Below are 14,553 nucleotides of genomic sequence, written 5' to 3' on the forward strand. Positions count from 1 at the left end.
CTTTTTTATGTTTATTTATTTATTTATTTATTTATTTATTTATTTATGAGAGAGAGATCCCAGGTGGGGGGTGGGGGCGGGCAGAGAGAGAGGGAGAGAGAGAATCCCAAGCAGGCTCCACAGTGTCAGCACAGAGCCTGACACGGGGCTCGAACTCACAAACTGTGAGATCATGACCTGAGCTGAAATCAAGAGTCAGCAGTTTAACTGACTAAGCCCCCAGACACCACTTGAGAACTAATTCTAAAGAAGTGATGCAAAAACCCAAAAATCATCGAGAGCAAAAAATGCACCTGGAGGAACAAAATGGATGCCTGAGAAATGGGGCAAATTTTGAATATTTCATGCTCTAGATAGAATATTCCACTAAATAGGGATGGAACATGTCCACACAAAAAAAATTGAAAAATACATGGAAATTGCTTTAGGTATAAAAGTGATGGAAACATTGAGAAACACATGTATACAGTAAAATCAAAAAATATATAAACACAAAGAAAAATAGACCCTTGGTAAAAAGCTGGAAGTGCTGACTCTTACCACTAAGCAATCCTGCTCTAGATTTTTTTTATTTTTTATTTCTCTACTCTTTCTATTTCTTAAATGATGATACATTACTTTCTCTCTCTTTTTATTTTAATATTTACTTATTTTTGAGAGAGAAAGAGAGACAGCACAAGCTGGGGAGGCAGAGAAAGTGGACAGCCCAGAGCCCTACTGGGGGCTTGAACTCACCAACCATGAGATCATGTCCTGAGCTGAAGTCGGGCGCTTAACCAACCGAGCCACCAGGCGCCCCAAGAAATAATCATATTATTATATGCACTATTTTGTCCATTTGGCAAACACAGATTTTACGTAGTGTTTAGACAGAGCATCAGGCCCCATGGCCTCAGGCAAATTAGCAGAAAAGCGATCTGGTCTCACACACACACACACACACACACACACGTCCAGCTCCCTCACCAGGTTATTCACCTGCCCTGAGCTCTGGGTCCCAACACCTGAGAGTCCCTGACCCTCGGGCCCTGGGCCAGCCTCGGGCTTGCCTTTGCCCGTCCAGCCTGGGGCAGGCAGTAAGAGCTGTCTAATTACTGTGCTAATGACTCAACGGAGGAATGAAGGAGGGAAGGAAGCCCCTCGTCTAAGCCCCGCACGCCGAGCTGCTGACGGATTTCCCTCCGCCCCGTGTGGGGTGCGCGCCCCGATCGTTTCTCCACCTGCCCGCTGAGTCTCTAGCGCACCGGCGGGGGGCTCAGCAGAAGGCACCCTCTCTGTGTCTGTCCTGCCCTCCCCGCCAGCGAGCACAAGCCGCAAACCATTCTGTGTGTCAGTTAGAAAATAGAGGTTGATATCATGACACGGGGGAAAGCCCTGGATGCAGGGAGACATCCTTTGGTGGCAAATCCTAGCGAACAGCTAGAAAGGGGAGCCTGCGGGTGACCAGGGAGCTGCTGACTGACCGCTGCCTCGGGAGACGGGACAGAAGCTAGTGTGTCCCCAGGGAGCATCCTCACAGCAGCAGGTGATGTGTTCAGAGCATCTGTGTGAGCGTCTACCTCTCCAATTCTTTCTTTTCTTTTTTCTTTTTTTAATTTATTTTTAATGTTTATTTATTTTTGAGAGAGAGAGAGAGAGAGAGACAGAGCATGAGCAGGGGAGGGTCGGAGAAAGGGGGAGACACAGAATCCTTAACAGGCTCCAGGCTCTGAGCTGTCGGCACAGAGCCCGACGCGGGGCTTGAACTCATGAACCGTGAGATCATGACCTGAGCCGACGTCGGACGCTTAACCAGTTGAGCCATCCGGGCGGTCTCTCCAATTCCTACTTTCTTATTATGAAGCTCTGGGGAGCCTCTGGATTTCTCTCCACCGCAGCATTATCATGCTGATTAATGTGGCTGCACGTAGGAAACGTAAAATGTGAGAATGTTAATTGGATGATTATTAATATCACACTGAAACATTTCTGGGCAAAGTGTCATTATTTCTGAAATGCACTTGTAGATGGTGTTGGGGGGAAAGTATGTAGATAGAAAGAAAGCAAATGTCAGCAACTAGCGAATCCAGGATGGGGGCTCGCAAGATCCATGCTGCTCTTCTCTCAACATTTCTGTAGATCTCACTCTCCTCAAAGTGGAGAAAAATATAAAAAACAAATAAGATGTTAGCATTGTCTCTCCTGGACGCTTTTGTGTGAACACAGGTGAGCTTCTCACTCTAAGCCTCTTTCTTTCTTTCTTTTTTTTTAATGTTTATTTATTTTTGAAAGAGAGAGACCGAGAGTGAGCCGAGGAGGGGCAGAGAGAGAGGGAGATGCAGAATCGGAAGCAGGCTCCAGGCCCTGAGCTGGAGCCCGACGTGGGGCTCGAACTCACGAACTGAGATCACGACCTGAGCCGAAGTCGGATGCTCAACCGACTGAGCCGCCCAGGTGCCCCTCTAAGCCTCTTTCTTGAGAGGTAAAAACGAAAAGCACTAAGCCATGCCTCGCCTTCTCCCTCAATATTTTGTCACCACCAGTCACCGGAACAGAGCTAACGCGCTTGGCAAGCTGCCGAGCCCAGTGGGCACGAGGGGTCACAGATGGGACTGCGGGCGGGGGGGCACCTAGCCATCCCTGGTTCAGCCTGGCCCAGCCTCCCCCCTCCCTCTGCCCAGACCGCAGCCAATCGGCGCATCACGCCCGCACAGCTGGCCTCTCCGCCGAGTGCCAGCTGCACACTCACAGTCCTGCTGCCGGGAGCCAGGACGCAGGGCAGCGAGGGGCTCCGTTCGGAGACCTCCGTGGAGCAGACCCCCCACCTCCCTGGGACGCTGCCGGCCCCCATGCAGCCCCCCAGGGCGCCCCAGCGCTACAGAAGCAGCCGGAGAAACACCGGCCAGCACTGCCCTTACCAGGAGTCCCTGCTGCTCAGGTGAGTGGGGCCCCCGCCCGCAGGGAGGAGGAGGCAGGTGCGCTGAGGAAGGGAAGCCCTGGTCGCCTGAGCCTCGCCTGCCCCGGCCAGATGACAGGCACCCCCCTCCGCCCCCCCTCCTTCCGAATGAAATCACAAACTCCTTCCTCGGGGCTTCTGTACAACCGGGTCAGCGATTTCGACGCTGTGCCCAGAGGGGGGTGACTGTACCTGCTCATTGAGCGGGGCACCCGAACCTGACGTACCCCGACCTGGCTGAACCCACAGGCGCGTGTCCTCTGCTTTCTGTCTGTTTACTCAATCTGCGGTGTCAAAAGAGAGCGGATAATACATCCGTCATAATAAATAAGGTGTCTGTTGGGAGAGGCTTTGGGCCAGGGAGAAGTGGGGAGTGCCGTTTGAATCTGTTAAATATTTAAACGTATATTAAAACCTCCATCAGTTTGTTAAATATTCATAAAGTTATAGTAAAACCTCCACCAGTTGGAGAAATCGAAGAAAATTCTCCTATGAGTGGGTCAAAACCATCTGAATTCGAGAAAAGCAAAGGAATTATTTTCTCTTTACTTTTAAGTGCATCTTTGATCAAAGAGCTATAGCAGGATACTCACAGCACCTCCCGAAAAGTCACGTCGGATTTAGCATCGTAACCGTGACCGGGAATCAATGTTGCTACACGTTGAAAAATTGTTCTCCTCCAAAGTCGCCATTTCCCTGAAAGACTGGCCCACGTAAATCGGCTCGGCTAAATGCTTGGTTCAAGAAATTGTTGCCTGCCCCGCCTCTCAGTTTTAAAGATCAGAGGCAGGAACGCAGGGAAGGTCTCTGATCACAATGCTGGGTTTTTCTTTATTTTACCTCCAGAGTTGAGGGACAAGGAGGAGCCCCACCTTTAAAATTAGCTGATTATTTCGATCAGCCTGAAATAGAAATTGTTTTGCCGACAAGGATGCTTCTATCCGGGAATAGATGCGAATAGATGCTTCTATTCAGGAATAAGTGCCCTCCTGTCTCTTGGTGTGATGTCTTCTGATAATATATTTCACGCTGAGAAACCATTTTCTTTTACTGAGCCACCGAAGCCACAGACTCCAATGCATGAATTTCAGGGGCTGCCAAGATTGCCACATTCTCTCGCTGCCCCCCTGGGTCCCTCTCCCTCCACACGTAGAAACTTCATACGGGTGACCCTGGGTCAGCAAGAAGCTGGACGTGCCCCGGGCAAGATCTTTGCTGGAAGCAATTCTCCTAATCAGATTTCCTCCTTAATGTCCTGATCCATTCAGCAAGTTGGATGACAGCTTTAATGCTGATGAAACAGGGGACAGCAATGATCCAGAACAAATCTTCCAGAATATTCAGTTCCAGAAGGATCTCATGGCAAATATCCGCTGCAGGCCCTGGACCATGAGGCAGAAGCTGGGGGCTCTGAGGTAAGGGGTTCCCTTGTCATTACCGATTATCGTGAGTGTGTTTTCCACGAAGCCGCCCGGGGCTGCCCAAGGGAATGAGCACTCAGACCCACGCGACAGTGATGTCCGAGGTTCCAGATATGACTCCGGGAAGTCACGGGCACCTCCAGGTGGCCAGTTTCTGTGTGTGTGTGTGTGTGTGTGTGTGTGTGTGTGTGTACATGTGTGCTGGTGGAGAGTTTGTGGTTCTCTACCTCCCTTTCCAGTGCTAGATCTTAGCATCGTGTCTAGAGGTGAAAAAAATAGCCAGACTTGGCGGAGACAAGTCTATAAGCAGGAATGAAAATAGACATTAATTTCACCTGCTTGGTCGTCACTCCCACTGGGGGAACCAGATACTATGATACTCAGAGTTCCATCAAAGAGTCTGTTTAGATCATAATGAACAGCTAAGGAGTTGAGGACGCTTTGCCCGAATCCGAATACCACCCCCACCGACCGTCAGCCGTGCGATACCGCGTACTTCTCTTAATTTCTCTATCGCTGTCCTTTCGTTCAAGTTGACATGATGGTGGAGAATAGTGCCTGCCTCTTGCTTCCAAAAACTGTGCACCACTAAGCAAGCAAGGTGTTTGTGAAGGATTCACAACCCCTGGTTGCCTGTAGGCCTGTTGAGCCAGAAATTACGGTGGAGCCGGATTCTCGCACAGAGTCGTGACACCAGGGCTTTTCTTTCCAGGAAGCAATTTTACTCTTGCCGGCACTGCTCAGTTGGGTTCGCACCCGAAAAACTGAGTCCCAAACGCCATGTGGTGTGGTTTTTTATATATTTTCTACTTGTGTGTCTCCCATGCATGGTAACACGCAAACCTGCCGTCTGATTAAGTGGCCTCATGTTACAAGGTCGTGGGGGGTATTGTCAAGGACGCAGATAGCCAGGGTGCCTGGAAGTTATTTTTTCCTCAAGCAGGGGACCCGACCACAGTGGGAGGGGCTCAGGATTTCTAACACGCATTCGGGCAGCTTCCTTCATATACTGAAGCTTGACATCCGCTCATCGCTGTTACAGGGTTAAACAAGGTCAACCGTGTGAGCGATTCGTAACATCTCTGGCCCCTGGCGGTCACGCCTGGCCAGTGAGGACTGATGGATGATGCTGATATCGGGAACACAGCAGAGGGGGTTAATTGAATGGCCTTAATGAGCGCCCCGGACCTGTCAAGTGGACCTTCCCTGAAACAGACAGTAGCCCTGATCAGCAGGGACCCTGCGTGGACAGGATTAGAAACTTCTCTGTGCCCCTTTCCAGATGCCAAGCACAGAGCCCTTCCTCCCCGCGTCTACCACTATTAGGCTTTGCATTTCTCTCCCGTCACATCATGCCGTTGCTAGATTTCACCACAGGCACGTTCTTCCCGTCTGGCCCAAGATGCAGCTGGCCGTCGGGGGGCTGAGGCAGGTGGCCAAGGTCTCCTTCGGTTTCCAGTCTCAGTGGTTTCTGGTTAATCCTCTAGTCTGTTATGCTCTCACCACTTCTGCTTCTTTGAGTGAGGATGGCATTTTCAGATAGAAGACTGACACTCAGAGATGTCAAGTACTTACCTTGGGACACACAGCTTCTGAGGGTCGGAACTGAGCTTTAAACCCAGGCTCTCTGACCCCAGTTCCAATGTTCTACTGAGACATAGCAACTCTTCCAAAGGAGTCATTGGAGTGATTTATCCAAAAGTAGAAAGAAAGAAAGAAAGAAAGAAAGAAAGAAAGAAAGAAAGAAAGAAAGAAAGAAAGGAAGAAAGAAAGAAAGAAAGAAAAAGGAAGGAAGGAAGGAAGGAAGGAAGGAAGGAAGGAAGGAAGGAAGGAGGGAAGGAAGGAAGGAAGGGAGGAAGGAAGGGAGGGAGAGAAAGAGAGAGGGAAGAAAGGAAGGAAGGTAAAAGAAAAAGTCATGTGTTGTATCACAACCTTTTGAGTTTATTTATTCTTTTATTTTGAGACAGAGAGAGAGAGAGAAAGAGTGAGTGAGTCGGGGGGTGGAGGGGGTATGCAGAGGAGAGAGAATCCCAAGCAGGCTCCATACTATCAGCACAGAACCTGAGGTGGGGCTCAAATTCAGAAACTGTGAAATCACAACCTGACCTGAAATCAAGAATTGGACACAACGAACTGAGTCACCCAGGCACCCCTTACCCCCCTTTTTAAGTTTATTTATTTATTTTGAGAGAGTGAGTGGAGACAGGCAGAGAGAGAAATGTGTATCAGAATTTTTAAAAATCGGACAGAAATGCTGTTAAGGATTGATGATTGATGGTTAGTAGGAGTAAGTAGTAATCACTAATTAGGAATTAATGATCATTAATTATTACCTAGAGCCTAAGCCATTTTTACCTTCGGCCAGAGTGCAGCAAATGATAACTTTTCTGTCAATACACTTCCTGAACCAAAGGGCAGAATCCAGGCCCTCTGCCTTGATGCGTGGCCAGCCACCCAGTAGGGCCCTACGGGGTCACACGGCGCTGCCTGGGCGGGCGGTCAGGCTTGCAGACGAGCCGGTCCCCTGAGCACCCCCACTGATCATCCCCGGTCCCGCACATCTCCTCCCTCGTCACCTTGAGAAGCTACCAGAGCAATGAACGCCTCACTAATTGGACCCGCCGAGGCGTCTAGAAAGCACAGAGGCCACTGGAGCCTGACGGCGGGGGGGCCCAGGGAGCGAGGCGGACCCGGAGAAGAGCAGGGAGCCCCGGCTGGGTCTGCAGCAACAGCATCCTCTCGGGGCGGACAGAGCACGGGTCTGTTTCCCTCACGGGGAAGCCGGTGGTCAGGGCCCCAACGAGGCCCAGGCCAGCTTGGGTTCTTGAGTGCATGCCCCCCACCCTCCGTTACTGTGGCTTTAGGGCTCTCGCAGGCGATGAGAGAGAGGGCGCCTTCCAGGCCAACTCTGTAGCATGTGCTGTGGGTCCCACTCTGCTTGACCGAAGGAAGCGTGCAGAAAATGTCTGCAGGAAGAAAACAAAAAGTAATTAAATGAAATCAATCATGTCACTTGTACAGGCATCTTTTAGATGCTCTCCAGGGTAGGGCATGACCCCTCACCCTTGCCTGCATTTCTGGTTCCGACCGGAATGAAGCCAGGGCATGGGCTAGCGGGGCCGGGATGCTGGGGTGATCAGAATGACGGCACGGAGCTCTGAAACCCAGCAAATGCTGCGATTAGGTCACGTCCGCTCAGTGGAAAAGGGAGTCAGCTAGGTCCTGGTGTGCCTCAGGGAGGGGCTCAGGGCCAGGGGGCGCCGCTCCGAGGCTATCGAGAGGCACATGCAAGACGCCCCAACAGCGAGCGGGCAGACTAACGATCGGGGGACTCTGGGCACCGAGCACAATCAAGGGGAGGGGCCTGACCATAATGAGGGTCTCATCAGCCAATGTCAGATGAGGTGGCCTTGAAGGTGACCCTCATCTCCAAGAGCCCTTGACTCCTGTCTGCCCCGGTAGTGCCAGCGTGGATTGTCTAATCCTGCTGTTCATTTAGGTGTGGACTTGACCATCATCCCAGGGTACTCAGTCCACCTCCAGGATTAATGGTGTAGGTGGAGACCCCCAAACCGGTCGGGGTGTGTCTGTAGTTAGTTTGTGGCTGCGGAGACGCAGTGCTCACCAGACACCACCCTTTTATCGCAGCTAGGTCTGACCTGCAGTTCCAGAGAGGTCAAGTGCAGGGGCCGAGAGGTCAGTGCCGCTCCCAGGACTTCCGACCCCCCGGACTCCCAGCCGACAACTGGAATCAGGGAAGGGCTGTAAGAAACTCAGCTGCTGGGCATCTGGGGGTTCAGCCTGTTGAGTGTCCGACTCATGATTTTGGCTTCGGTCACCATTTGCGGTTCCTGAGTTCGAGCCCTATGTCGGGCTCTGAACTGACAGTGGGGAGCCTGCTTGAGATTCTCTCTCTCCCTCTCTCTCTCTGCTCCTCCCCTGCTCATGCACTCTCTCTCTCTCAAAATAATTTTTTTTAATGGTTAAAAAAAAGAAATTCAGTTGCAACTCGTGTGGGTGTTAATGCATCATTTTCTGTGAATTTATCCTTTTAAATGTTGTTTTCTTTTTCCAGAAAATATTTGTTTTTTTAAATTTTTAAATTTTTATTTTATTTTACTTTTTTAATAGTTTATTGTCAAGTTGGTTTCCATAGAACACCCAGTGCTCATCCCCACAAGTGCCCTCCTCCATGCCCGTCACCCCCTTCCCCTTCTTCCCCACCCCCATCTGCCCTCAGTTCTCAGCATTCAAGAGTCTCTCATGGTTTGCCTCCCTCCCTCTCCCCCACCATTTCCCCCCTTCTTCTCCCCCATGGTCCTCCCTTAAGTTCCTCCTAATCCTCCTATACGTGCAAACAAATGATATTTGTCCTTCTCTGCCTGACTTATTTCGCTCAGCATAACACCCTCAAGGTCCATCCATGTTGCTACACATGGCCAGATTTCATTCTTTCTCATTGCCATGTAGTAGTCCATGGTATAGATAAGCCACATCTTAATCCATTCGTCCGTTGATGGACACTTAGGCTCTTTCCATGATTTGGCTATTGTGGAGAGTGCTGCTGTGAACATTGGGGTCCACGTGCCCCTATGCATCAGCGCTCCTGTGTCCCTTGGGTAAATTCCTAGCAGTGCTATTGCTGGGTCTTAGGGGAGTTCTGTTGTTAATGTTTTGAGGAACCTCCACACTGTTTTCCAGAGGGGTTGCACCAGCTTACATTCCCACCAGCAGTGTAGGAGAGGGTGCCCTTTTCTCCACATCCTCGCCAGCATCTAGAGTTCTCTGATTTGCTCATTGTAGCCACTCTGACCGGCGTGAGATGGTATCTCAGTGTGGTTTTGATTTGTAATGTTTCCAGAAAATATTTGTTAAGGGAGCCTTCTGGCTGCTGGAGGTCAGGAAATGAACGGTTTGCACATTCTCAGAGCCGGCTCCTTGCCACGGCGCCTTGTTCCTCACGTTTGTCACCTGTTGCTGTCACAGGTTCACACATTTTGCCAACATTCCAGCTGTGCTAAAACTGTGCTCACTGTCACGTTTCTCTTCTCTCAGGCGAGCGAAGGAGATTGTGCTGAAGTTCGAAGGGAGGCTGACCAGGACCCGAGGCTACCAGGCGGCGGGTGCAGAGGTGAGAGCGCATACGCACGGGCGGTCCCACCCCTTCCTGTGGCCTTGGGGCCAGGAAGGCACATGACACAGTGCTTGCCATCACACACAGGCTGTGTGCAGCCACAGTGGTAGAGCGATGCGGGGGCCTGGGGGTCTGCATGTTCCAGAACTTGACTTCGGTCCCTGACCATCACTTGCCATTTGTACATGACCCTGGGTAAGCCTAACTGATCCCAGAAAGGATATCTTCCCTTGAGAGAATGATCTAGCATCTTTCCTACTTACTCTCGCCCATACGCCCACACGTGTGCATTTTATTTACGGCGTGTCTTGTAATGGAATCGCTATAGATCTATCCCGATGCTTATTTTATAACTCAGTGCTAGGTTTCCTGTTTGTTATTTTTCCCATGCAGCCCCTTAAAGCTAAACTTTAGTATATCATTGAAATGATCTGTTTAGAGAGAAATTGCAATCGTTTCCATGAATGTTTAGAAGACAAGGAAAAAAATTTTCCTCTTATATAGTATCTTTTTAAAAATCTCACATTTCGGTCCCTGGATCTATAATTTTCACACAGAGTGATCACAATATGCAAACATTGTTGTCTTGCTTCTATTTTCTCTTAAACCCATAACACAAGGATTTTCCTGTGTTGCTATGAACTTTTTACACATATTGTTTCCCGTGACAGATAAGTACATTAACCTAATTAGTTATTTGTCTCCTGGTGAATATTTAAATTGTCTGTAATTTTTCATTATTATTAACAATCCTGCAAAGAATATCTTTGCACATGTTGCTTTTTCTACCTTTTAAAATTCCTTTCCTAGGATAAATGCCAGAACTATAATTATGGTAGAAAAAAATAAAACTTGTTTTTGGTTCTTGATAGGTATTTTTTCCCTATAGTTTATTTATTTATTTTGAGAGAGAAAAAAGAGTGTGTGAGCGGGGAAGGGACAGAGAGAGAGGGAGAGAGAGAATCCCAAGCAGGCTTCTCACTGACAGCATAGGGCTCAGTGCGGGGCTTGAACTCACAAACCATGTGATCATGACCTGAGTTAAAATCAAGAGTTAGACACTCAACCGCTGAGCCCTCCAGGTGCCCCGGCTCTTGCTAAATATTAACCAACTATTTTCCAAAACCCTTGAGAGTTCATCTTGCCATACATGACAAGTTTTACTGTTTTCATAATATCCTTGCCAATATTGGATTTTTTAAAAGTTTGCTGTATTTTAGCAGCCTAGGGCTGACAAATACACTCTTTTTAGGTTCTGTGAAACAAACAAAATTCTTAATGAAGTTTAAAGCTGGTCATAAATTTCACTTAATTGAAAAATTATCAAGTCTCAAAGGATCCTCAAGGCTCTGCCTTAGCTTCCTTCTTATTTTCCACGGACTACGCCGGAAAACGCTGATCTGTTCCTCGGACCCAGATTACCCCTGAATGCTTCTGCCTGCCACGCTATGATGGAGCTTCTGCAATAAAGACATTAAACAAAATTAACTTCTTAACACTAACCATATGTGTTGCCCAGCTCCCTCATTTTCCCTAAACAGACGGCATGCAGCGCTCTGGGAAGACACTTGGAAAATACTAGAAGGTCCTAGTCAGACAACCTGTAACACACATAAGACTGAAAAGCACTACATCTTTTATCACAGCAATATCGGTAAGGATTAAAGGTATAATTCGACAGTGGGCTGACTTATTAGACTCAAGGTTTCCAGGATGAGAAAGGGAACCTGAATTTCCAGCCTCACCCAGATGGACTGCCCAAAGGGGTTCAGTGGCACATTTCTAGGAGCCACAGCCCTGCAGAAAGGGGTTCAATCCAGTTCAGTCTAATCCATGTGCCACGCTCTGTCCCAGGCCCTGGGATCTTGTCCCTACTGGGCCACTTCCGCCTTCTGGGGGTGCAGTAAGTGTCAGAGACAAGTCACCTTTCCACCTGTCTACCTCACACTTTGTTTCTCCCCTCCCCGTTCAGAACAACATTCCTCCACTTTTTATATTTATTTTTTTATTTGTGGGGGGGAGGGGCAGAGAGGGAGAGAGAATCCCAAAGCAGGCTCTGAGCTGTCAGCACAGAGCCCAAGGTGGGGCTCGAACTCACAATCATGAGATCATGGCCTGAACCAAAATCAAGAGTCAGCCGCTTAACTGAGTCACCCAGGCGCCCCTATAATTTTTTACACTGGAAATTTTGATACCAACCACTGAGGACCAGCCTCTGCTCCTGCTGCCACGTAGAGGAACGGAAGCCGTCTAGCCTGCTGCCATCTGGTCATAGCCCTTGGTTCGTCCAATGAGGGTGTGACTGTTTTCCAAATAGTACGTTCTCTGTGACTCCTGGCTCTGAGAGCCGGTCACCCTCACAGGGGCTGCCGCTCTGTGCTGACCTGGGAATCACGGCGGCAGAACACAGGTAATCCTGTGGAGCCCCCTCCGTCTCCACCTGCGTCTCCTTCACCTGGGTCTCCACCTGCGTCTTCTTCACCTGGGTCTCCACCTGCGTCTTCTTCACCTGGGTCTCCACCTGCGTCTTCTTCACCTGGGTCTCCCCCTGCATCCTTCTCCTGGGTCTCCCCCTGAGTCTCCTCACAGGCAGCCTGCCTTTAGCACCAGCACGCGTCCGTGTTTCTTACAGAAGCAAAGCAAGGTCCGAGCGGGTGAGGCCACAGGACCAAGAAGCCGTTGCCGCAGGAGGCAGGACACACCGTTCTCTCTGCCGTTGCTTCCCTGCTCCGACTTCGGTTTGCACGTGTGATTCTCAAATTCCTTCTGGTTCTAATATTCTACGTCCATCGTTTTTTCATGCGATACCAACAAGGGAGGTCACCTTCCCAAGAGCCTTCACAGCATGATTTAGCACCTGCCTGTGCTGGTAGGTGGCTGATTGGCTCCTGGCAGGTCCTGCTTCCCCCACACACATCCCCCCGTAACCCACTCCCCTCCACGCAGGGGCAAGGGCCACTCTGGAAACAGTGACTGTGCCTGCTGTCCCTTATTTAAACACACAGAGAGAGAGAGAGATAAATGGATGGATGGGTGGATGGATGGATGGATAGATAGATAGATATGCATTCATTACACTCAGAGTTAAATCTCACTCCTTCCCATGACCCACCTGACCGGGCCATTGTCTGCCTACTGGGCCCCCTCCCCCTCTTCCATTCTCTGCTGTAAAATGCCAGCATGTGCTAATTCGCAGATTGCTTATCATCCTCCCCTTCTAGAGAGCTCCTCTACCAATTTATTATTTTTTGAAATATGGATTTCTTTTTATTCCAGTGTCAGCTCCAGTTTGACCTCTGCAGATAGACCTTTCCTGCCCCCTTTGTTTAAAAGAGCTTTCTCCTCCGGTGCTAAGGGACCATGTCCACAGTGGTGTTGCCTTGTTTATTGCCTTCTCTCTACCTGGATGCGAGCTCTGGGCCAGCTGACATCTTACGTGTCTTGTCCACTTGCACCCACGGTGGTAGAAGCAGAGACGGGTGCTCAGGACATGCTCTCAATGAATACATTTTTCACAAACTGCAATGCATGCTGTTAGAGCACACTTATTCCAGGGGTACTTACAAGTCTTTCCAAAGAGGGAAGGATGAGCTTATTTGGTCCTGAGTCGTACCAAACTCAGTAACCCAGGCCCAGAATTAAAACCCATTTCTTCCAAGGCTGGCTCTTGGTTTTGCTTTGTTTTGTTTTTGCTCTGCTCTTAAAGCCTCAAATCATTTCAGAGTTTCATGGCTTTCCACGGAGATTTGGTGCAAATCATCAGAGAATCCAGTGTTTTCTCCCATGCCTATGGAAACTTGGTCATTAACAAATCACATTTTTCAATCACATGTACCTCTAGGAAGCCCCTTTAGAAGGCTAGTGTAGACTGTGATTGTCAGAATCAGCGCCGGGGTCTGGTGCCCTTGAAGCTGAGTTCGGGGCCCCTGACTTGTGTCACATGAGCACCAGAGGCAGGGGGAGGAGGTTTTGTGTCTCCCATTTACAAATATTGCTCTGCATTAGTCTGTTCCATGCACTGAAATTCTCATCGAAACTCAACCAAAATTTAAATTGAAAGAGTAGGTCTGAATACCACTGATCGATTCCTGCCTCTTGTACAGATGAGGCAACTGAGTCCCAAAGAAAGAAAATACCTTTCCCAGGAGCACATGGTAGGGTAGCCATTGGACTGGGGCTGGAAGCCAGGTCTGAGGTCCTCCAGCGCCTCTGACCCCACAGGACTCCGGAGGCCAGAGACCCAGACGCTTTCCAACACCAAACCCTCGCCCAGGGCTCTGTGAGTGCCTTACCTCTGCTTGCTGGGAGGGCAGAAGAGCAAAAGCTTTGGTCTCCACCTCGTTGCCAAAGGACGTAAGCCACGGGGAAAACAGAAGGGCAGCACGAGGCGGGGTACGAAGAACAGTACAAGAGTATTGATTGCCGGGAAGTTTACAGAGAAGCGTCTGCCTCTCTCTCCAGAGAATCTGTGTGGAGCCATCGCGGGCGTGGTCAGGTTTGAGCCGGTCTTGATCATGAACAGAAGGCCGACAACAATTGCAACGTCTGATAGATTCCGAACAGATTTTCATTTCACGCGTCTGGCCTCGCAGACACCCCGAACGGCATGACCGCGCGGCGGCATCAGGGCTGGGCGCTGTCTCGGAGCTCGGAGCGCTGTAATTGCATTTGGAGCCCTTCTTTCTGCAATGATATCATTTGCTTCCAACACAAGCCCAGATTGTTTGTGTGTTAACGGACGGCCTGCCAATCCCGTGAGAGAGCAGAGTCGGCGTCAGAGCGCACTGTCCTTTATTCTCCTTGGAGGAAGCGGGGGGGTGGGGGGGGGGAAGATTTTGAACTCTTGGCACTTGGGTCTTAAACACACAAGACAAATTTGCGGATCCCCCCACTGTCAGCCTCTGCCAGGAGAGAGGGCAGGCGGCCAGCACAGGTGCGGGCGGGAGGCACACAGTGGGCGCGGCTGGTGCTCAAGATACGTTCTAGATTCTTCATCCCCAAACGAAGTTGGGGGAGTTGTGGTCACCAGGACAGTTTGTTGGCCGTGCGGACTCCTGGGTGCC

The 14,553-nt window shown here is 49.8% G+C and overlaps 1 protein-coding gene across 1 annotated transcript in view; it reads left to right on the plus strand.

Annotated features, from left to right (window-relative positions):
- The first annotated feature begins 2,828 nt into the window (after positions 1 to 2,828).
- TMC3 (transmembrane channel like 3) overlaps positions 2,829 to 14,553 on the plus strand; it is a 36,405-nt gene continuing 24,680 nt past the window's right edge. Inside the window, 3 exon segments of the mRNA XM_039217320.1 lie at positions 2,829 to 2,917; positions 4,204 to 4,350; positions 9,412 to 9,487. Coding sequence (XP_039073251.1) covers positions 2,829 to 2,917; positions 4,204 to 4,350; positions 9,412 to 9,487 — 312 coding nt within the window.

This window comes from Hyaena hyaena, unplaced genomic scaffold (assembly GCF_003009895.1).
Source record: "Hyaena hyaena isolate Hyena2069 unplaced genomic scaffold, ASM300989v1 scaffold_13, whole genome shotgun sequence".
In the NCBI taxonomy this organism is placed as follows: Eukaryota; Metazoa; Chordata; class Mammalia; order Carnivora; family Hyaenidae; genus Hyaena; species Hyaena hyaena.